Source organism: Alosa sapidissima, chromosome 4 (genome assembly GCF_018492685.1).
Source record: "Alosa sapidissima isolate fAloSap1 chromosome 4, fAloSap1.pri, whole genome shotgun sequence".
Lineage (NCBI taxonomy): Eukaryota > Metazoa > Chordata > Actinopteri > Clupeiformes > Clupeidae > Alosa > Alosa sapidissima.
In genome coordinates, this window is record NC_055960.1 from 8676816 (window position 1) to 8699315 (window position 22500).

The 22500-nt window shown below is 43.3% G+C and overlaps 1 protein-coding gene across 2 annotated transcripts in view; it reads right to left on the reverse strand.

The window, feature by feature from the left end:
• Positions 1–22500, reverse strand: part of cntn4 (contactin 4) — a 101179-nt gene that overhangs the window by 55277 nt on the left and 23402 nt on the right. For both annotated transcript variants that reach the window (XM_042089683.1, XM_042089684.1), the window contains exons 3-5: positions 19169–19301; positions 12009–12184; positions 5211–5306 (exon numbers count right to left, since the gene is read on the reverse strand). In XM_042089683.1, the coding sequence (XP_041945617.1) occupies positions 5211–5306; positions 12009–12184; positions 19169–19301 (405 nt within the window). The remainder of the gene's footprint in view (positions 1–5210; positions 5307–12008; positions 12185–19168; positions 19302–22500) is intronic.

Genomic DNA, 22500 nt, shown 5'->3' on the forward strand with positions numbered 1-22500 from the left:
GAGTCATGAAATTGGACCTAAAGGCATATTCAAAATGGATATGAAACCAATCTCAGTACTCACAGCATGTAGATCATAGAAGTTCAAAATGCACCAAAAAGCTCTCTTCACAGCGTTCAAACCCTGCTCATTTTTCATTACAGAACTGATATTCCACAACATCCAAATCCTGGTATTATGCCAGTCTTTACAATGACTACCTGAATAATGATTCTGCCAAAAAAAACCTCAGTTCCTCAGGCCAACAGAGAGATTTTTACAAACCTCTTGGTCAAGCCATGAATCTAAGAAAGCCATAATGACAACGATAAGCCTCCAGGTTCCCTCTCCTGAACCAACTATTCATCTTCTACATGATCCCAATAAGCCAACTATTAATAGCAGGTGACACTGAAAACCAACTCACTCTGTACATAAATTAAATGGTAGAGCCATTACAAAGAGACTATTAAAAATATACCTCTCAACAGAATATATCTCTCAACAGAATGTCATCTTAGCACTCATCAGGTGAGACCCACTAGATATGATGATGAGTTTAGCCTTCCCTGCTGTCTTAGCATTGTTGGTTTACATTTAGTTGTATTTCCAGAGACTCATATATTTTGTTGCTTTGCCAGCACCTGTTCCAATAGCCCGTCTGATATTTATACATTATCCACGTTTGCAGGTGCATCTATGCTACATTATTTAAGAGACTATACAGACAGCTAGTTTTCCACATGTACGGTACAGAAATATGTCTGAACACAGTTTGAAATTTATCTGAAGAAAGCCGTTTGTGTCACTACAGCTGGGTTGCTGCTCACTTTCAACTTACATACAAAATGTTTTAATTTAATTAATGTAAAAACATTTTTAAATGTTTAATCTCACTATGAAATAGCCATCTAAACAAAGGAGTTATATATTTTTATAAGACAAGAGTGCCTTGGATATTTCCATCACACTTCCATCTGAAAAAGCATGTTTTTGAAGATATATAGAGTACATTAACTGAAAAAAAGTATTTACCCCCATAAGAAGTCTTTATGATAGTACTTTAATCATTCCCCTGGTAACTACTTTACATTATCCAGCCATGCTGTTGGACTACTCAGCTGAAGCAACGCAGGAGGAATTATGCAGATGAAGCTCTCCAAATCTCTGTTTGTCATAATGTCCAGTCCGGAGCACGGGCAACGCCAGTGAGCTGTGCATGGATCATGGCCACTGCCACGGCCACAGCACGCTGGACCAAACTGAGAGAGCCTCTCACTTGAGCATAAGCACCATTTAAATGAGGTGAGTCAGTATAAAAATCGCCTCAGAAATATTATCACGCCGCTCATGGCTGGCACTGAATAAGGCGCAGCCGGCCTCTGAAAACAGGTGTGGCAAATGAGCATCTTTGAAGATTTGAATCTGAAAGAGAGCTGCGCGCCGCGTGGAAATCAGCGAGCGTACCTCTGACTACGCAGTCCTTTCAGGGTGTGGAGAGAGATCATGAAAAGTGATATCCCTGCATCTAATTGTGTATGAAGCTATGGCATCTCAAATGGACAAACAGTGTGGGCCACACGTAAACACAAAACAATGTGTGTGTGTGTGTGTGTGTGTGTTGGCAAACAGATTCTCCGTACAGCCACAAGTACACAAACACACTAACCCCACGAGCTACCCTCACCTAGTTTATCAAGCTTATCAACTATTACTCGTGCAAACAATATTCCAATGTGAGACCGTCCTTCCTTCTCACTTCACCCCTTTTTCTCTCTCCGTCTCTCTCCATTTCTCTCTCTCTTTGTCTCTTTCTCTCATCTCTCATCTCTCCCTAGTCTCAGGCCTGCTGCAGATTATACACAGCTCAATCTGCATGCTGGAGTGGTCTCAGCGTGCGGTGGGTGACGGGCGGCTCTGTGAGGAGACGGTGAAGGGAGGGGGAGCGACTGGCCAGCTGTCTGCTTCGGCTGCCTGCGAGGAATTACGCATCCGAGGGCCAGACTGTCTGGCCACCCATCACATCCCAGCCCATCCCAGCCTCAAGCGGCGAGCTTCAGGGGCAACATCCTCAAGGCACCTCCTCTCCCCCTCCTCCTCCTCCTTCTCCTCCAGCCTGGAGGTCTATCACTTAAGACCTGAGAACATACGGTAATGAATAAGCCAGCACTGCTGCCATGATGTGAGAGAGAAATAGAGATAGTGAGAGAGAGAGAGAGAGAGAGAGAGAGGGATAGGGAGAAGGAAAAAAGAGAGAGAGATATCGGGCGCCACCTATACTCTGTAGATGGGCCTTTTCATTAGAGCGGCACAGGCACCCACATGCAGGAGTCTCCGTGGTAACTCGGAATGTCAGGGCGGGTCAGCGTCAACGTCAAACTCGCCGGCGTCTGTCTGTGCTTGGCGGACATGCTGTGGGTAGTTGTGACATGCGCGATGATTGCTCTATAGAAAAGGCTGATGTTTTAGTGCACAGGGCTCGGCATCCTCAGCTTTCTAATTTAGACCTCTTCTTGTCTTTTGTGTGTGTGTGTGTGTGTGTGTTGGCAGGGGCTGATTTGAACATTTTGCAGAATATGCTGCTGACAGCTTTCTTGCTCTTCCTTGTGACTCAGCGATTGATAAAGTGGGAGGGGAGAGTAACAGCCTCTTCCAATTTCTGCCACCAACAGCACTTCAGAATTGAAGAAGAACTCTTTTTTAAAAAACAAAAGACCAAAAAAAAGCAATAAAGAAAAACACACCTACACCACGACACCTCAGAGTACGTAAAGAATTGGTGTATTTACAAATGATGGATAATGGCATAAATGCATGAAACATTCTTACATTAATGTATTAAGACCAAATCCCTAACTGCAGACCACACAGACCCCCATAAGCCTAAGATTATAATCTTGAGACTGCAAGACAATGAAATACAGGGCTACTTGTAGTATTATAGGCTATTAAATAAAGAGACTGATGCAGTAATTCCAGTGCAATGAAGAAAACATACTAAACTCCTACTGTATAGTCATAACAGCAGTCTTGCTATATAATAGTCACACTTCATATTTGGGGTCTGGTATAACGTGACACAAAGGTTCAGCTAGTTCAAGATGAAACATTCTTCTAATTGACAGTTTCCAAAGTCTCTTCTCTCTCCTCTGAGTCACCATCGGACTCATCACTGCACGCAGGGAGAAACCCCGAAGGTCTGAAACGTCTAAATCAGATCTGAGTGAAATCATCATGGATCACCCTCCAAAACCAAAGATGGACTAGAGTTGGACAGAGAAGCCTTTAAAAATAAACACCCTGATGAAGGATACGTAAGCTAGAGATGTGTATGGCTGAGGCACGAAACGAAGCGAAACTCCATCACTGTCGTCAGATATCTCAATATCTTAATACCCTAAATTTGAAAACCCTCCAGGCACATGAGAGTGACCCTTCAGAGAGTTCCATCTGAACATGCAAAATGGAGACAACAACTTCCTTTTATGCAATGAGGACTTAATGTCCTCGTTTATTTTTTTCATCAGACTTTTTTTTTCTAGAATAGTCTGAAAAATGTCAAAGCCAGTGAAAGGCCAAACATTTTGTTTAGACCTGGTAATGGAGAGAAGGTCTTGGGGGGAAAGGAGTGAGAGTCCTATCTCTCTCTCAAAGCTGTCAGCACGCTAATTCACAGCCCAACTGGCAGGCAATTCTTTAGATTACCATGGGCTGGGGCTGCTTGAGCTATACACAAACACAAATAGAGAGAGAGAAGCAGGCCTTTCAGGGCACATTTGTGCTTCGCCCGCCTTTGTTGTCTCTGCTGCAGTTTCTCCAGTGTTAAGAAAATGAGAGGACAAATATTTCTAAGGGGGAAAAATCCCCAAAGTAACATGCAAGCTCTCATCGTCTCCTCGGCTCTATAGAAATGCATTCAAACAGTCTCGTGTTTCGTGTGTAAAGTTTTTCTTCTGTTGTTTTTTTTTCTTCTTTCGTTGTTGTTGCAAAATGGAGATGACAACCCTGTGGTGCTCTGGCACACGGCGATAAAAAAAGTACAGAGCGGCTTCTTCGGAGCAGCCAAGAAACTAATCAGATACTCTTTTATCTCCCTCGTCGCTTTGCCACTGCTTACACGCTGTCTCAACGTTTGAGGTCTCATCCATCAACTGTGCTTTGTTTCCGCTGATAGGACTTCCCATGTCCTGGACATATCAACACCATACCCTATCAGTGCCCTATAATAACATACAGCACTACAGCAACATTCAGAATGAAGCAGCAAAACTACACAACACATTTGCAAGAAAGCGAAAAACAAGAAAAAACACTTTTGTCAACAAAATATGTCTAATCTTTGGAAAATATACTGTTGACAGAGGCAAGGCAGTGGGTGGGAGGGTGTTTTCTTTTCATTTTCTTTTCATTTTTATCATGTTCACAGCCCCCGTGCAGACTCTAGGTCCCAGCTCCCAACACTAGTGTTTCAAAGCTTTAATAAGCAAGGCGAACCCTGGGAAGTGGTGCTTTTCAAGGGCTGCAACTGCATATGGAGTTAATATAGCGTTTTTGACCGAACTACAAGGCTGGTGCCATTAATAAGTGGACACACACACACACACACACACACAGCACACACAATCACACGCTGCTTTGTTAATTAATTGAGGCCATCAAGCAGATAGGAGCCCGTAAACGAGCGCTGCAGTTTGGGGAGGTGGCTATGGCAAGCCAATTAGGCACGAGGGGACCACGGTGGGGGAGATGCATAGGCGGAAGGACGTGGTGGTTGGCGTGGTCAGGAGCCGCAAGATCTGGCGGGGTGAAGAGATGCCCGCTGCCGATGCCATGGCACACGAGGCTAGGGTTGTGATTCAGTCGTGCCGCATGAATGCTGTGGTGTGAGAACTTCTCTTGCCACCAGCAAGGAGGAGTGAAGAGACAAATCTGCACACACACACACACACACACACACACACACACACACAGGCTAGCCTACCCAAGCTGACATACCCAGGCAGCTCTGTGCAATGTGAATAACAGCATGCCACTGACAAGCCTGCCTGCCTGAAGGTCTGAGGCTCTGCAACTTCCAGTGCGCCCGGCTAAAAAAAGTTTCTCCTCCAAAATTGAGATGCAATTTTTGAAAATATGAACAACAACAAAAAAACCCCAACAAATATCGCAGAGGGCTCTGGCAGTGGAGAGTCAGGGCCTCATAAATCATGTCCAGTTGTGGTTGTGTTTACCTCCGGAGTGGGAGGGAGGTCCACACAGGAGCACCACGCCCTGCCCTTCACGCACCAACACCGAGCTCCGTCTGTGGGTCTTGAAGTTTTCCAGGTCTGAAAGGGAAGAAGGGAGGGAGGGAAGAAGGGAGGGAGAGAGGGAAAAGAAGGAGAGAAGGGAGGACAAAGAAAGAGAAGTGGGTCAGTCACAGGAGAAGTGCTACCGCAGAGACCTGCTCATGGAAATGTCAAACGCCTCCACGGTGACACACTGCCGACAGGAGAATCACATATGCTGAACACATGCCAGTGACATACAATTACACTGTAATGTGGTCTGTTTACAAGTGGCGTAGGAAACACTGCATAAATGAAATGGCACCGACGGAATTACAGATTCGGGCAATTAGCATTTTCTGAAGGCCAGCAAGAAGCCATGCTATGAGCCATGCTGAGCTGTGGCTGGCTGCGGTTGTGTTGGAAGAAAAAAACAGCTCAAGGCTCTGCCCCTGGCTACAGGGACCCCTGCTGGGTGAGTTTATTGAGGAGGCCACGGCATCATGAAATGACAAAAAAATACACCGACTGCTGGAAAGTTTATCGGAAACCAAGTTCAGGTACAAAACTTCATATCCTAGTAGCCAGAGGAGATAAACATGGCACAAGCCATGGCAGTGCACTTCTTGATCTCTGAATAGCACTTTAGACATTTTGAGCTATGGAGCCCCATATGGTCTCTGCTTTTGCAAGGCTGCATACATCACAAACAAAGCAAGACGAGAGCACAAACAAACATTAAAGATGCTTTTATTTTATTTCTTTGCTAAATTTAAAATGGCAGACAGAAAAACAATTACATGTCTGGACAAAGTTACATTACATAGATAAAAAAGGGATCTGAATCTTCAATATAAAAATAAGGTGATGGAACTGCATGAAAAATACCATTGTGATGGCAAGAGAGTCTTTAAGAAATGCAGCCTCCTTTGTAAAAGCCCTTGATGAATTCTTTGTGATGAAAACAAACAAATTGAAACATTAATAGGATACAGTGTGGCTTCATTGGATCCACCCAGGTAGGGTGCATGGGAGGGATGAGAGCAAAATCAATACCAGTTACAAAACAAAATGAGCACTCTTGCATTTCGCCGCACCCTTTGGTATGCGGGGAGGATTTTTGCGAGGCATAAGTCACACATGAATGATTTTAATGGCTCCGGTGGTTATCAGGTTTCCTCTGAGTTTTATTCATGGCTGCAAAAAAAAAAGAACATCGCAAACTCATTCCAGAATGGTTAAGAAACTGAAATTACCTTTTCATTGAAACTAATTTATGTTTGACAATTGATGGAAAACAAAAACATGTCGCAGTGGCTTCCTGCGTGCACCCATACGGCAACCCCCCCCCCCCCCCCCCCCCCCCCCCCCACACACACACACACACACTCCCCTGTTATTACCCCAGTGAGCCCCCCCCCCCCCCCCCCCGCCCCCCACAGTGGGAGTGGGGTGCTCACAGCACATGCAGGCCAATATCAGCCTGAGACAGGCCAAGGGAATAAACATGCTCAAATTGGAAACTTCACAGACACTCTTTAGCAGCTAGTGCGCATCGATTAGATATAAAAATAACGGCACGCAAATGAAAAGATCAGAGAACAAACTTCTAAATTAGTTTTGAGAGGAGTTAAGAGAGCATGCAAACTCTGCAGACCTGCAATCAGCTAAGAACAGGAAGTAAAATAAGCCTTCTTTACATTGTACTGTAGGTTTAAAACCACATAGACCTTGAATCTGTTATCATAGAAATGATTCAAATATCAAAACAGTGAAGGAAAGCGGTTCTGCTCAGATTAGATTAAATAATTAGAGGTGACCAGAGGCAAAGCACTGACCCCCAGTGAACTCACGCAGAAAGCTTGTATCATACGGGTGTCTTATTTCAGAACCAGCTAGGGAGTTCAATCATTATGTGAGGGGATGAAGAATACTGTCTAAAGTGGGGAGCGTTCAAGCTGATGAATCCCTAAATATTAACTCTAATTAACCCCCAGTATATCCTCCATTTTGTAGTTTCACTTTGAGCGCCAGCAGAAGGATTGAATGCTTTCCTTCTGGTGCAGATCAGTCTCTTGTGCTAAAGGTCTGTTTAGCTGGGAGACTAGATGGCTGACTGTGCCTGCTTTAGGAGCAGATTTAAATGCAAAAGAACTAGCCGCTCTGATTTATGAAGACTACTATAAGGTCAGCTAATATATGTCATACTGGCCACAGGACAAGTCTATTAAGAGGCCGACGTTAATTATTTCTTTAAACATAAATCACCTTTCATCCAAGGAAGGCAGTTTTGCTAATGGTAATTTGAGGCTATTTAGGCCTATTAGAAAAGGCAATTTCTTGCATTTCCACACAGATTAAAATGAGATTTTCACAATGGAAAAAAAAAATCCATTTTGTCCATCCACCTCAGCAATGAGAATGTTTAAAAAAAATGATCGTAAGTAATCTAATGGCTCTTTCTCTACTTCCAGTGAGCTTCAATCATGAACTCAAATCACAGTAGGAGGACAATTAAATATTACCACCTGTGCAAGGGGAAAGCACTAAATTTTCCAAATTCAAAGGAGTTGCATAATCATTTCCTGTGCCTTTGAATTCATATCCAGGCCGTTAATGAAACTGTATGGTACAATGGCAGAAATACGTTTCATGTTTCATGAAAGAGGTCCATGAGTGAGGATGGAAACAGAGCCATGACACCCAGTCAAGTTACAAAGAAACTATAGATTTTTCCTGGTGTACTTATTTTTTTCCAGAATAATCAGGAGATATGACTCAAGAAAGAACAAAGACGCTCCTACCAAATTTCATATTAATGTTCGCTCCTGAGGTGGCCCTCACATGGCAGCATCTTATTTGGGCATAGCAACAAAGGTTTCAAGTTGCATTGCAGCCCACTTTCATGTGATGGGGCAACTGTATGTTAGATAAAAGGCCCGTAGAAGTCAGAAAATTGTGAGCCACAGTGAGAACAAAGTGGACAAAGGCATTAGACATCTGAGGTAGTGAATTAATTAAAATGAAGTATCTTTTTTGGGGGGATCATTTTTGGATTGAGATAAAAGCATCTGGGCGAGGGGGGGTGGGGGGGACAAACCACTCCATGGAGTGGGCCAAAGACCATTTTTTGATCGTCCACGTCCTATTGCCGGAAAAGCCATTTATGGACACCAAACCAACATCCAGATGGACCACAACCACCCCCCCCCCAACCCACCCACTAACCCCCCTCCAAAATATACCCCTCAGAAAGCCCTCCTTACCAAACAAAAAGGAGAAAAAGCAACCATTGTTGCACAAAAAGCTCAAAGAGCCCTTCTTCTCAGCAGCGGTTCTTGGGTTGGATGCAGCTGAAGCCTTTCAGAAAGTACCCGTGGGGAGAGGGAGGGCCAGCGCAGAGGACGTATGCTTGTGCCAAACACACGTGCGCACACGCACGCACGCACGCACAAACACACACGCAAGCACTCACGCATACACACACACACACACACACACGCACGCACGCACACACACACACACACGCACACACACACACACACACACACACACACACACCAACATGCACAGCTGGGCCAGTGTGTGCCTTTCTTTGGTCGGCAGAGATCATAAAAGCATACCCTGTCAAGTGCAGGCCCCAAAAGCAAACCTTTGAGAATCCCAAAAAACCCTGCAGCGTTAGATACGGCTTAGTGAACTGTTTCTTTTAAAAATAAAAAATATTTGTTAAGTTTGTTTCAGGAGGCATTGATTTCAGTCTGATGATTATTATAAACACTTAATTCTGTTCGCACTGACACCAGCTGATTATTACTATATAAAACGATGAGGAAAGTGAAGATCAGCACAATTGCCAGGGGTGAGATGCCAAGAAAAAAATGTCAGCATCCAATTACAATAAATCAAGCACAACAAAAGACAAAAATGGAGCCAAACCTGTCTGTCACTGCCTAAGTAAAATGACATTAAGTAATCTAAATTAACCTGATGATCGCATCTTAGCGCAAGAGCAGAGTGTTAAATGCCAGCACAACTTATTCTTAATTCAAGTGAGCTGTCCTGGCATAACGATGTGTGATTTATTAAATCCACCGACATCAAGACGCAGATTTACTGTGCTCTAATCTCCACGGCAGTAGGGCTCGTTCACTCAAAGTGCTTAAAAAAAAAAAAAACCTCCCAAAAAATCATCTAGGGTGGCTTAGTAAACGTGTCACTGCAGAGGGCCTTAAAACGCAATGATGTTGGCACTCTGACAGTATGTTTAGAAAACTTGAGAAAATAAGACGTGTGGATGAACAGGGACTTTTCCTCCTTGTCCTGGCATTGTGCTTGGCAAGCCTTACAGACAGTGAAAAAAAAATCTCATGTAGGGTAGACATGCGTTGAGTTGCAGCTGTTCCATTAACAGAGTTATGTCACAAGAATCCCAACTGACATTTTGTGTTCTTACAGACATGTAAGTAAAACTGGAATCTTTAGATGACAACAGTCATGTGAATTCAAAATAAGATAATGGAGTTTGAAACATATAGGAGCAGTCTTTGTAATCATCTGAAACACATGATCTGCTACAAATTATGCTCATTTTAAAATATCTGACTCTGCCAATGTTTTAAACAGAAAATGCAGCAATACTACGGTGAGCACAAGTTGACATGCTGAATTTATCTGGTGTTTCACTGAGACAATTATCCATTAAAAAACATGATTAGGAAACTATGCATGATTTCCACCAACAACGCTATTGGAATTAAAAGCAGTCTTCAATAGCCAGAAGCTAATTAAAGCATTAGAAATCTTGGTCTGCTTGGTCTGATCAGTACATTGCATTGTCTATGACAGTCTGGTTTTCTATGCATCTACTGACAAGGTTTTCCATATCAGTCCAATTACGGCAACACAATTCATGCAGGGCAGTGAAAATATATCTCTCCCAAGGACGTTAAACATATCTCTTGTTCATTACTCTTAGTTCCGTTTTATCACTTCAAGCTGACAAGGTCAAACACATGAAAAATAATTATTAACTCTGTTTTTATCTCTGCCCCACCCCTTTGCTTTAGACTCATTGGAGAAATCTGCATAATAAACTCCATGGGAAGAGCAATGGTGTGTTTCAGCATCCACTCAATCACCTCAAATGCTGAATACATTATTGATTTTATCAAATGCCTGGCATTACTTATAGGTATTGGAAATGCCCCTGTATGCAATACAAACTCCTGGGCCCTGTCACGTGAGCACTTCCCCTCATCATGATTTATAAAGACAGTGGCTATCTTAATTTGCACTTCCCAGGCAGATGGACAATCCAGTGTGTGTCAAGCAAGTGCTTGTAGTGCTTGTTGAGTTTGCAACGTGTATAATCCACTTGTTCACAGTTCTCACAAGATGGACATGAGATCCTCTCACTCCCAATAAATCCTACCGCAAATCTCAGATGTCACGTTCTTACAACATTAGCCGCTAGTTTTACATTTGGATTTAAAATAGTCTCTTGAACTTGTGCCATTCAATCATGCATAACTTAATTAAGCCGCACCACGAGCAATAAAGAAGATGGATGGCACTCGGGCTCCGGCACGTGGCTTAAGGGTCGCCGGCGTGCGATTGATGGAACTGTCCATCTGCCTGCCCACCGGTGACAGTGGAGGGTCCCCAGCGGACTCAGATTGATCTGACCTGGCGAGGAGGGAACGTCACCAGCACACACAGGGGGAGCAAACAGATGGCTGGCCAGAGATCCAGTGGCCTTGGTCTGCTTGGTCTGTGTGTGTGTGTGTGTGTGTGTGTGTGTGTGTGTGTGTGTGTGTGTGTGTGTGTGTGTGTGTGTGTGTGTGTGTGTGTGTGTGTGTGTGTGTGTGTGTGTGTGTGTATGGACTCGGGATTCAATCTGAGCTGCCCATCACTCACACCATTGTCAATGGCGTCATTTCAGAGGCAGGATGCGGCAGTCAGTTAAGTAGCATCAAATCGCTTCGAACAAAATGAATCACCGCAAAGAAAAGACCAGGAGAATCTAAGGGACTGTAATCCATTAATGTAGCAGTCAGCAAGGCCCTTTCAAGTGTGTCGTAATGACGCCTTGCCTAATTTCATCCGCAATGTTCAGTGAGTAGGATATGTAATGCTAAACAATAACAGAGAATCTGGACAAAGGAATTGCTTTGCAGTGGGTGTCACCCTTTGTCTGAAGTCAATCAGTGAGATCCATGCTGACTAATCTAAAGACCCCATTAAAATCGAATTATAGCATGACAGCTTGGCCACTCGGCTCTTTACGGCAAACATGCTTTTATAGGCTGCAAGATGCTTCAGAGCAGTGCAAGAAAACACAAACACAAGCAGTCTTAAAGAGTACAACCAAAATTGGGAGGTTGTGATTGTGAGTCTAGAATGTGTGGGTTTATTTCATTTCATGTGTGTTTTATTTTCATCAGTTTTTATCTTGGAAGAAGATGTGCATGCTGATAAAAAGGGCAGACTGTGTGCCATGCCACTGCAAGCTATCTGCCTGCAGGGAACCGTTTCCTGTTTGATCACGTTATCAGACGTGGGTGCCACGGGGAGGCATCCGAAACTCCACCGGCAACATCGCTCATGTCACATAGGCGCTCACACACATGGCATCTGGTGCTTAGCTCGCCTGAGTCGGCCTCGGGGAGTGGAGGGATGGGTAGGGTTGTGTGTATGTGTGTCTGTGTCTGTGTCTGTGTCTGTGTCTGTAACGAGGGCGTAATAAGGATTGCGACTCACATGCGAAGGTTAGACTCGCCTCTCGGCTGATGATGGTCCCAAAAGAGTTGGATGCGAGGCACTGGTAGGTCCCGGCGACCTGGTCTTTGTTCAGGTGGCTGATGCGCAGGTTTCCTCCGGACAGGGTGTAGTGGGAGCTTAGCGCCGGGTCGATAATGGAGCCGTTCAACCTCCACCTTTTTTTTTTTTTTTTTTTAAGAAAAAGAAAACACAGACAAGCACAATTACACCCATTGGGTCAGCTGATGCAAATGGCTGGCAATGGTTCACCACAGAGAAAGCTAATATTTGCATAAGCATCAGTTCCCCTCCGATGCATCATGTGAGTCCTATGAACACATGGCTGAGTGGAGTGCCTTTAGGAAAGAAGATAATAACATCTCCGTGGCATCATTTCAGTCTCGTTTTTTTATATATAATAATCTATTCTGTAAACACATTCAGTTTCATTAAAAGGAAAAATGCATTTGTCAAAAAAAGCGCTAAACATCAGCTCTCTGATACATCAAGCAAGATGCTCGGATAAACAAAATCAAATCACTTCTGATTTGCATGTGCAAATTAAAACATTAACAAGTGTCCAGTCTACTATGTTTCTACATTTCATTTGCACAGTGGGGTTCCTTTGATAATTTACCTGCTGCGACATATTGTGTGTGGTGCAGTAATACAAAATGAACCAGTTTAAAAGAAACTGTCTTTTCCCCTCCATGTGACATATGCCCTACATTCACAAAACAGGCGCAGAGCAGGCCTCCATATATAACAAACAGTAAATCCTGAAAGGTCAACAGCAAAGTGCCCCTGGGGCATCAGAAATATTTAATTCCTGCACACCTCCTAAGAACATTACTCATCATTTCAAACAGAAAGACATGACTTCATTAACTAAACAGCAAAAGGAGCATTAGCAAATACTTTATGGGCTTATTCCCAAATACGCGAGAGCCAGAGAGGCATCTTCAAGGAATCCAGAGATGGCATGAGGCCAGGGCCTCCTTGGCTCTGACTATTTAATCAGAGGGAGTGAAAGCATTGATTTCCATGATGGGCTCCAAAACCGATTAACAAATTAGCCGAAGCAGCCTCCTCACTCCACCTTATTATTTGTCAGCAGTCGGTGATGCGGAGTCTCTCGGCTATCAGAAAGGAGCGCACATATGAGTAATGCCAACAACTATACATCACTGACTAATCAGCAGTTCACAGCTGCTCGGCACACATACATTTAATCAGAACCTCCAGCTCCCTTCGTTCTGGCTAAGAGAAGAGCGGAACATCCATTTCATTCTTCGAGGTTCAACTCTGGGCTGGATAGGAGTCCTTGGTCTACAGACGGTTTCTGTAAAGATTAACAGTAAAAGTATTTCTTGTATTTCTTGTTCAAATCCTTTTTTCAGATAAAAGGGAAGTCTGACGTTTTTATGTTAAATTGAGATTATAAAATAAAGTATTGGAACCTTTTAGTATCTTACACTATAGACTTAAATTATTATCACTCTAATTAAGAGCTTCAGGGTTGAAGCAGACTTTTTTGTCGGTGGCGTTATGTTTCAAATTATCGGTAACTGCTGCTCAGTGCAGGAAATGTCAATTTGATGAAGTCATTTATGAGGTGAAATGTAGCAGAACACTACACATATGCTTTGTTGAGCATCCTGTGTTAGAAGCTCTCTAAAATGTATCATTCACCATTATACGGCGCTCATGAGGGACTAGCTCTTCATAATTCCCTTCCCTTCATCTGCTAACAGCAGTCTGCTCAAGCTACAACATGTTCAGGAGACGTCAGCAGAAGTCTACTCTCTCCTGATGGTTAAGGAAGGAAAAACATTCCATTTCGGAACGGAATTTAATAATCTTAACAAGGCTTTTAATGTAGTCTATCTCGAGGCAAGTTTGCATTTAGGCTGGGATGAAGCGTATTTCACTTGGGATGGGCAGGAGGAGTACAGGAGCCTGGTGGACGACTTTGTGCAATGGTGCAAACTCAACACCGCTAAGACCAAGGAGATGGTGGTGGATTTCCGGAGGTCTAAGCCCGCTCTGCTGCCTCCATCCCCCAGTCTGACCAATGGCTGATACCCTATTACTTCAAACCTATCCTTGTACTGCTGCTATAATTCTTATATTACTATGTTTACATGTTTCTCTTATATTGTCCATATTTAATGCTGGTATCTAGACTTTATCCCTGCACTGTTGCACTGTTGGACTTAATTGCACTACCACCATGACACACACTTCATAGAGCACCTTACCACTGCATATTGAATCACAGGGTCAGTCCTGCCCTGTCACTGCAAGCGCCTCATGCTTTTAAATCCTTAGTACATTCATGTGGATCTTTGATTTAGTATCTTTTACGGTCCTTATTAGTCACGTGGATTGGTTATCATCCTGATTATGTTGTAGTGTATGTTGTGTGTGATGTCTTAAGCTACTGGGGCCTTGAATTTCCCCTTGGGATCAATAAAGTATCTATCTATCTATCTATCTATCTATCTATCTATCTATCTATCTATCTACCTATCTATCTACTGTATCTATCTATCTATCTATCTATCCAGAAGACATGCACCCTCCCCCCTCATAAAATACCAACAACAGCAGAGCACAAATAAGAGGCTTGCTAGTGTGTTAACCTGTGTCTTAGCAATATGCTGTAGTTGACAATATTGCGCTGTGAAATGTTTTTTACTTTTGTAGGATGATCTAGTGTGAACCACAGCACTGCAGAGTGCATAATCTGGGTGGCTCGTTGAAAGAATATATTTGTTTATCTCTCTTCCACACTCTTCCAATACACCATCAAAAAACTGAAGATAATTACAGTACTAGTTACCAAAACATGCTTTAGAAAGTGGCAGTGTTGTATGCAGTTACTTTAAGCCAAAGTCAAGTCTCCATGAGACATTGAGGAGTTGCACACTCATAAAGAAATCAGGCGCTAACGACCAGCCAACAATCAACGGTCTACCAAAACAGGCTGACCACCATCATGAGGAATCAGAGCTCTCGCTGAAGCACTGCATGGTACTACAGTTCGAACTACACATTATATTAGCATGCTATAATATGAGTACTAGTAGTAGTAGTATTCAAGACTGAGTGTTTGCTGTCATACTCATCAAGATAATGGCTACCATGTACAGTATTACATTGTTTACAGGTAGTCACTATAAGGGTTCCTTCATGGGCTCGGACAGAAATCTCTGTTCAAAGGACTCAGAGTGCTTGAAAATAGCCATTGTGTAAATTGCTGATGGGATGTGACTACATGTGGACATGAAGGTCACACTGATGATGTCCTTTTTTGTACACAAACATAGACGTGCAGTCAGAGACACAGTCACACACACACTACACACACACTACACACACTACACACACACACAATACACACACACACACACACACACACACACACACACACACACAAACACACAAAACATCAGCCTGCATATGCAGAGAGAAGTTCTGTAATGTATGAAATGTAATATTGTCATACTGTGCATTGTTGTCATTTAAATACAATCGAATCTACGTAGACAGCGACCTAATCATCAAGTCAAGTTAGATGCTCAACTTTGATACTAAAAGATAAAGAATACCCTTGCTCACCCCTTAGTTGGTTTCAGGTCACGAGAGACTAAGGGCCCTGTTGTGGTCTAAAACGTCGGTGCTACGCGAGATGAAAAGGGCAATGTCAGAAAGGTGTTAAAATGATTTTTAAAAAGATAAAGATAAATTAAGATAAATCTTAAGCCTAGGTTGTCTTTGTTCTTTGTGTTTCATAATGTTCTCCACACTGTTTTTGTAGTGTGAGAGCTCATAGACCAGTTGCACATTTTAATTTTGTTATTTGTTATCATGTAGGGCAGCTAATTAAACATCATGCCTGGAATGCATAAATAGAATGTGTTACGTTTTTATGTGTCGGATGGTGGGGGTACGTGAGCCGAGTCAGGATGTACGTGGTGGAACGCGGAGGGAAAAGTTTGGGAACCGCTGATTTAAACCAATGAGAATGACATCTGTAATTCCCTTTAACAGCAAACAGCACAACTTCAAACAGCGCATCGGTATTTTGATAGTCAGTGGCGCATTTGAAGGAATCTGTTTGCATGTGAGACCATATGGAACAGTTATTCCACTAAACCATGCTTTACTAAAACCTAGAAGAGTATAGCCTACACGCATTTGCATTCATCTATTATTTGAACTCACTGGCAAAGTGAAACTAACTTCACTTTGGTCAGTCAACAACAAAACAGTCTCACTATTTACTGAAATGGGTTACCATCGAAAACATAGCCTGGAAAAAGCAACACTTACACCAATAATGTTTAAATGACTGAATAAAAAAACATTTATCCTGCAGAGTTGCTGCTTACAGTACATCTTGTGACAGTGCATCTTCAGCTGTGCTCCATACGTGCCTCTCACCTCTTGCCTGATCACTTTTATTCGTCATTTCCCATGTGCAAATGATGGTGAATAACTACTCATTGTGAGATGTGTTTCCTAATATCTTTATTCTAATTATGTTTCCCATTGTAATCATGTAATTTGTAATGTTTTGCATGGATGTGTGCTGGTGCGCATTCGTGGATGAGAGAAGCAGGGTGCGTTGTGCACCTGCCCATATCACTGTTAATAATGCACTCTTAAAATAACATATAAACAACTCGCCATGGATTTCTGACCAGGTTTCTCTTGGTCAGTGGCGTAATGCGTTTTAGGTAGTGTACGATAGCAATTTTTAGATAATGTGCCAGACCCCTCCTTAGGTTGTTAATTGCCACATCCCCTTGGCGCGTTGCTCAATAAAAGAGACGTGAAAGATAAGAATAAACTTTGCGCTGGGATAATAAGCTGCTTTCCGCCAGGTTTTACGTCGCGAAAATAGGGCCCTAACTGCTCTTACAGAATTAGAAAATCAAATAGAGCTCACCTCTTTGAAAAGAAAGACTCTGCCGTCTGCTCTACATTACTTAACTTTCTTTTTCTGAGTTGAATATTCAAATTGATTTGTGCATACATCATACAGCAGCTGATTAAGGAGTTAAATGAAGCAGATTTTCCAATTAAGAGTGTTTTACAGTAATGCATATTAAAGTTGTTAATGGTTTCACAGAAACATAAGATGATTCTAAGCTGTTTTTCAGAAATGTTAAGAGTTGGTGTAATTTGTGGATGTACAATAAAGTATTAGACATCTAGATAGATAGATAGATAGATAGATAGATAGATACTTTATTGATCCCCAAGGGGAAATTATTCAAGGTCTCAGTAGCATACAGACATCACACACAACATGCACTTAATTGCTCAATTTAAGCATATGCTACCTACGATGTTATGTTTTTTTTTTTCAAAAGTCAAAAAGTGCTGCTTTTTCATATTGTTGCCTTTCTTGATACTGTTTTAACTTCATCTAGAGTGTAAACATGATTTGCTTACTTACGTGAACATGCTTAAATTGTTTCTTAGCCCTTCTGTGCTGGACTCTCGCCAAATGTGCAAAAAAACATTTGTTTGCCAAAAGGTGAGCACATGTCTAAATATCATGTGTACCAGAGAGGCCTCGGAAAAAAACCCTTAATTGAATCAAGTTAATAAAATAAATGTGTGATGTACGATAATCTCATTACCCCACCACTGTTGAGCACTGAGCCCCACTAACACAGACCTGATTTGTTAAGCACATGCTTTATGCAATCATGCTTTAACAGGCATTACACCGCGTAATACACAGCCATCTGGCTCTGGAGTCTGTAGACTGTTTCACGATCTGTTCCACATCTTAGACCTTCTGTGATGTAAATCCATTGCTAAAATGTCAAAAGAGGTGCTGGTGAGGGGTGGTGGTGATGGGGGGGGGCATATTTATTTACGAAGGGGTAGAAAAGAGAAAGCTCCTCACAGCAGATCTACACACGATAAGAGGTTGGAGTCACCTGACCAGCTTGCTGGGGTCCCACATATTATCTAGCATTGAGAGAGTGTGATAGGTCGGTAATGAACTCTGAAGGTGATACAGTCAGTGATTGCCCACAGGAAGGCATCCTCCACCAGAGGCACGGGGAGACCCTGACAGGATAGCGAAGCAACCTTGACAGGAAACAGCTGATTAGGTCATCCGTTAAGCCGGCCGAATCCCGAGTATTAAACGTTCCAATCCCTCTAAATCTCACCGCTGCAATTTCAGTGAACAAACATGATTGATTTGGACCTTGTAGTTGCCAGAGATACGACATACTAACCTATCGATAGACTAATGAACAATATAGGCAGCAAAGAGCAAGACCCTAGCTGGAAGTAGGTATAGGCCGCACTTTATGTTAGATTATAACACTCAGATGTAATGTGAGGATAATCTCACACTAGCAAGCGTATGAATGTCAGCAGCAGTAGCAACACTGCAGCAGGAGAAAGCTAGCACTTTAAAGGCTTTGCTAATGCTCCCTCTCAGGAGAGCTTTTCAGACAATAGCTCATCCTGTCTTCAGCCAACACTCTGGGAAATAATCGGGAGCTCTATTCTGTAACAGGACCTCCGCGTACTCTAAGTAATTTTTTACACAAGTAATTAGATTTCTTGATGTCTCTCCTCCTATTCGAAGAGATATTGTTTTCAAAAGGAATGCACGGCGCTATGTATTAGCGATGAGTGATGAGCACGCCCTCAGCTACACGTGGCCTTTCCCTGCACACTCAGCTGAAAATGAGGCTCAATTACAGGCTCTGTAGTGATGGAAACATTTTTGATGCTAGATGCAGAGATACTGCAGCAGCAGCAGTAGGTCCTCCACAGTCTAAGGAGGCGGAGGGGTTTTGGGGGGATTCGCTGAAAGAGAATACTTTAGAGCCAAAAACATCAAAGTTCCCCAGAAATGGTTCAAGCGAGAGAACATGAGGTGTAAAATGAGGAAAGACAGTACTGTAGATTGAAAGAGTGAGAGAAAGAGAAAGAGGGGGGTACAGAGAGAGAGAGAGAGAGAGAGAGAGAGAGAGAGAGAGAGAAGAATACTCCATAAAACACCAACTAGAAGCCTATATCTTTCTTTTATTGTAAATTGTGACAGAAAAGACTGAGTGGCTGAGGGAAACAAGCCTGTGGATGTGGAGGGGGCACAGCGGAGTGGAGAGACCCACCTGTAAAATGGAGGGGGGCTGCCTAGTGCCTCACAGCTGAAGACCACCTCCCTGCTCTTCTCCAGGGAGTCCAAGGGAAATACGATGCTGCCGGGCTGTTTGGTGAAGACAGGGCTCTGCTGGCCACTGCCCACTGCGGGAGATAAACAAACAAACAAAACAAACAACAACATTATTTAGACTGGGACAGAGGCCTGATGACTGTTCACCCCACATCTGACAAAGTCTTGACAGTGATGTAGCATGTATGCTATACGGCTGCACTTCAATTATATACAGTATTCCCAGTAAATGTGAAACATACACAGTCCTATATATTAACATACGCTATCACAGCTGCACACACACACACACACACACACACACACACACACACACGCACACACACACACACACACATGCACACATGCACACACACACACACACACACACACACACACACACACACACACACACACACACACACACACACACACACACGCACGCACAAAGCATTATGCTTTCATGCTCTCCACTTACACACCTACACATGTCTACCCTAAGACTATCTAAAATTATACTTCCCAGCAACAGCAGTGAATCACACTACTCTTAAGGCTCGAGCTGAACACATCCACCAAACCAAACAAGCCATTCCAAACAACACAATCGACTCACACACATACACACACACACACACACGCATACACACACACACACATACACACACACACTCATAAAACATAGACATGGGCAAGCCAAGCATGAACGGCAAATGTCCTCGCCAAAGCTAGGCAGTCTATTTAGATATGCTGACAGCCTGCCCGTCTGCGCCGAGCGGACGTGCTATGCTTGCACACCGACACCAAGACCTTACTCGTGCAACAACAGACACCACTTACACACGGAAACAAGCAATTACTCAGGGCCGGCAAACAGGGGGGGCGCAGATACTGGCAACCATTAGAGAATCAAACCGCAAAGCAGACCAAACTTATCAATTAATTCCGCCTGCCAGAACAGTGTGCCAGCCAGGGAGGAATTATTTGAGGTGCAAACGTGTCTTCAGAAGCCATTTAAGCTGTAATAGGAGAGCGCTCTGATTTATACCGAAAAGCAGCCCCGGATGCGTATTCATTTGCCTTTTGTCAACCTGTGGCCTATTTTCCACAGGAGACATCGGCGAAGGCAATTAGGTGGGTGGTTAGTGTTCCTCTATTGTGGTTTGTGTTCGCCAGCGCGCGAGACACCCACAGCAAATCTTCATTTGTCCATCTGTTGGCCGTGGTAGCATTACAGGGGCTCTGCATGGCAAGCTCTTTAGAGCAGTCAGGCCTTAGGGAAAAAAGGACCACAATAATTGCTTTTGTCTTTTCTGTTGTCACATGTGTTGAAACAGGCATGGCACAATTAAACCATTACATTGAAATCCTACAATTAAAATTCTAAGACATAACTGAACAGTCATTTAGTCTCAGTTTACATATAATCACAATACAGCCTGTAAGCATGCACAATAGACAAAGCTATTTCATTGTAATGTGTTGAGATCTGAGAAGGATATCCTTACATTGGTACCACTTGTCAGCATGTGTAATAAATTACATTAGAAAAAATGAAAATGAAAATCCGCCTCAAAAATGTACCGAACACCAAACACTGCTCCCCAAAAAATGTTCACAGTAAGTCTAGCTTTTTCATGGAATGAGTCCATGTGCGCTTTTTAAAATGGACTGCAAGCACCAGAGGTCACACACACACATACACACACACACACACCAGAGGTCAGTGGCCTTGCCCACTACCAGCGGGAGGACCCTTCTGTTCCCTCGTGCCCACAACACTGGCAACACAGCTGCCTGCAGCGCAGCGGGGTAGGACAACAACATTTATTGTAGGTGATCACAAAGCCGCCACCGCCCAACAGATATCAACAGCTACAATTTGCATGTTTCCGAGGTATTGTTTAAGTAGGCAATGGCCGGCAAAATGACTCGCCATGGAAATCGCTCCTGCCCTTCAAAATCGCCAGTGCCTTTGTGTGTGTTTTGCACCAACCAATTGCATGTTCCTGAAATTACACAGTGCCTTTGAAAGTGTGTGTGTGTGAATGTGTGTGTGTGTGTGAATGAGTGAGTGAGTGAATGAGTGAGTGAGTGTGTGTGTGTGTGTGTGTGTGCATGTGTGTGTGTGTGTGTGTGTGTGTGTGTGTGTGTGTGTGTGTGTGTGTGTGTGTGTGTGTGTGTGTGTACTAGGGGTGGTTTTGGGTCCGGGTGGTGGTGAGGTTTGGGTGGAAAATGCCTACTGGACTCTATATAAAAAAAAAGTGCTCGCAACATGAAAATCACTGTTATTTTAGCTTGATTTCAGGCCTGAGTCCCTAGGGAAGGTGAGTTAGGACAAGCGCGTGAAGAGAGAGGACCACTCTTCAGCGCAGACAACAGGAGCAATGAGTGCTGGCGCTGTGCCATTATTGTTCATCTCATGTGCAAAGTGGCCAATGTAACATTTAAAAGTTTCTTGCCTAATTGCAGCTTTGTTTGGGAAAAAAGGGAAAACAGCTACATACACACTGGTGAGCAGCACAATGACACACACACAAACTCAGTCACACACACACACACTGGTGGGCAGCACAATGAGGATGTAATGCCTGCACACGCACACGCACGCACGCACACACGCACACACACACACACACACACACACACACACACACACACACACACACACACACACACACTGGTGGGCAGCACAATGAGGATGTAATGCCCAGTGACAGAAACAGAAAGCCTGCATTAAGCAACACTGTGTATAATGGCTTCAAACGCATTTTGATGCGGGTAGGGGCATGAGCCTTTTGTCAAAGGGTACTCAGTATGTTAAAAATCTATGAAAAAGGGAATTTAAGATAAAAAAAATCCCATGATTGATTTTACTGATGATATCTGGGCAATATGGGTGACCATTCGTCACAGTCCATCTTGGCCCATCTGTTAGTCCAACTGGGGATCTAAAACAGGCATATGCAGAAGCCTGAACACAGTGGCTCCATATAACCACGGAACATTCTAAATATAAACAGAACACTGGAACAAAGCATCAAGAGGGCAGGCTCAAATACCCCAAACTATCACTAGCCACACTGAACTAAACGGATGAAACTCACCACCCGCATACACGCATGCACGCACACACACACACACACACGCACCCCACTCCTACACAGATAAGAGCTCATAGACATAAGCAATACATAATCCCTGCTTCCCAAAGGAAATGAATAATCAGATTTTGATTTTAAGGGCTTACCCCCTGGCATCTGTGATTCATTTAATTTACTTGAAACAAGC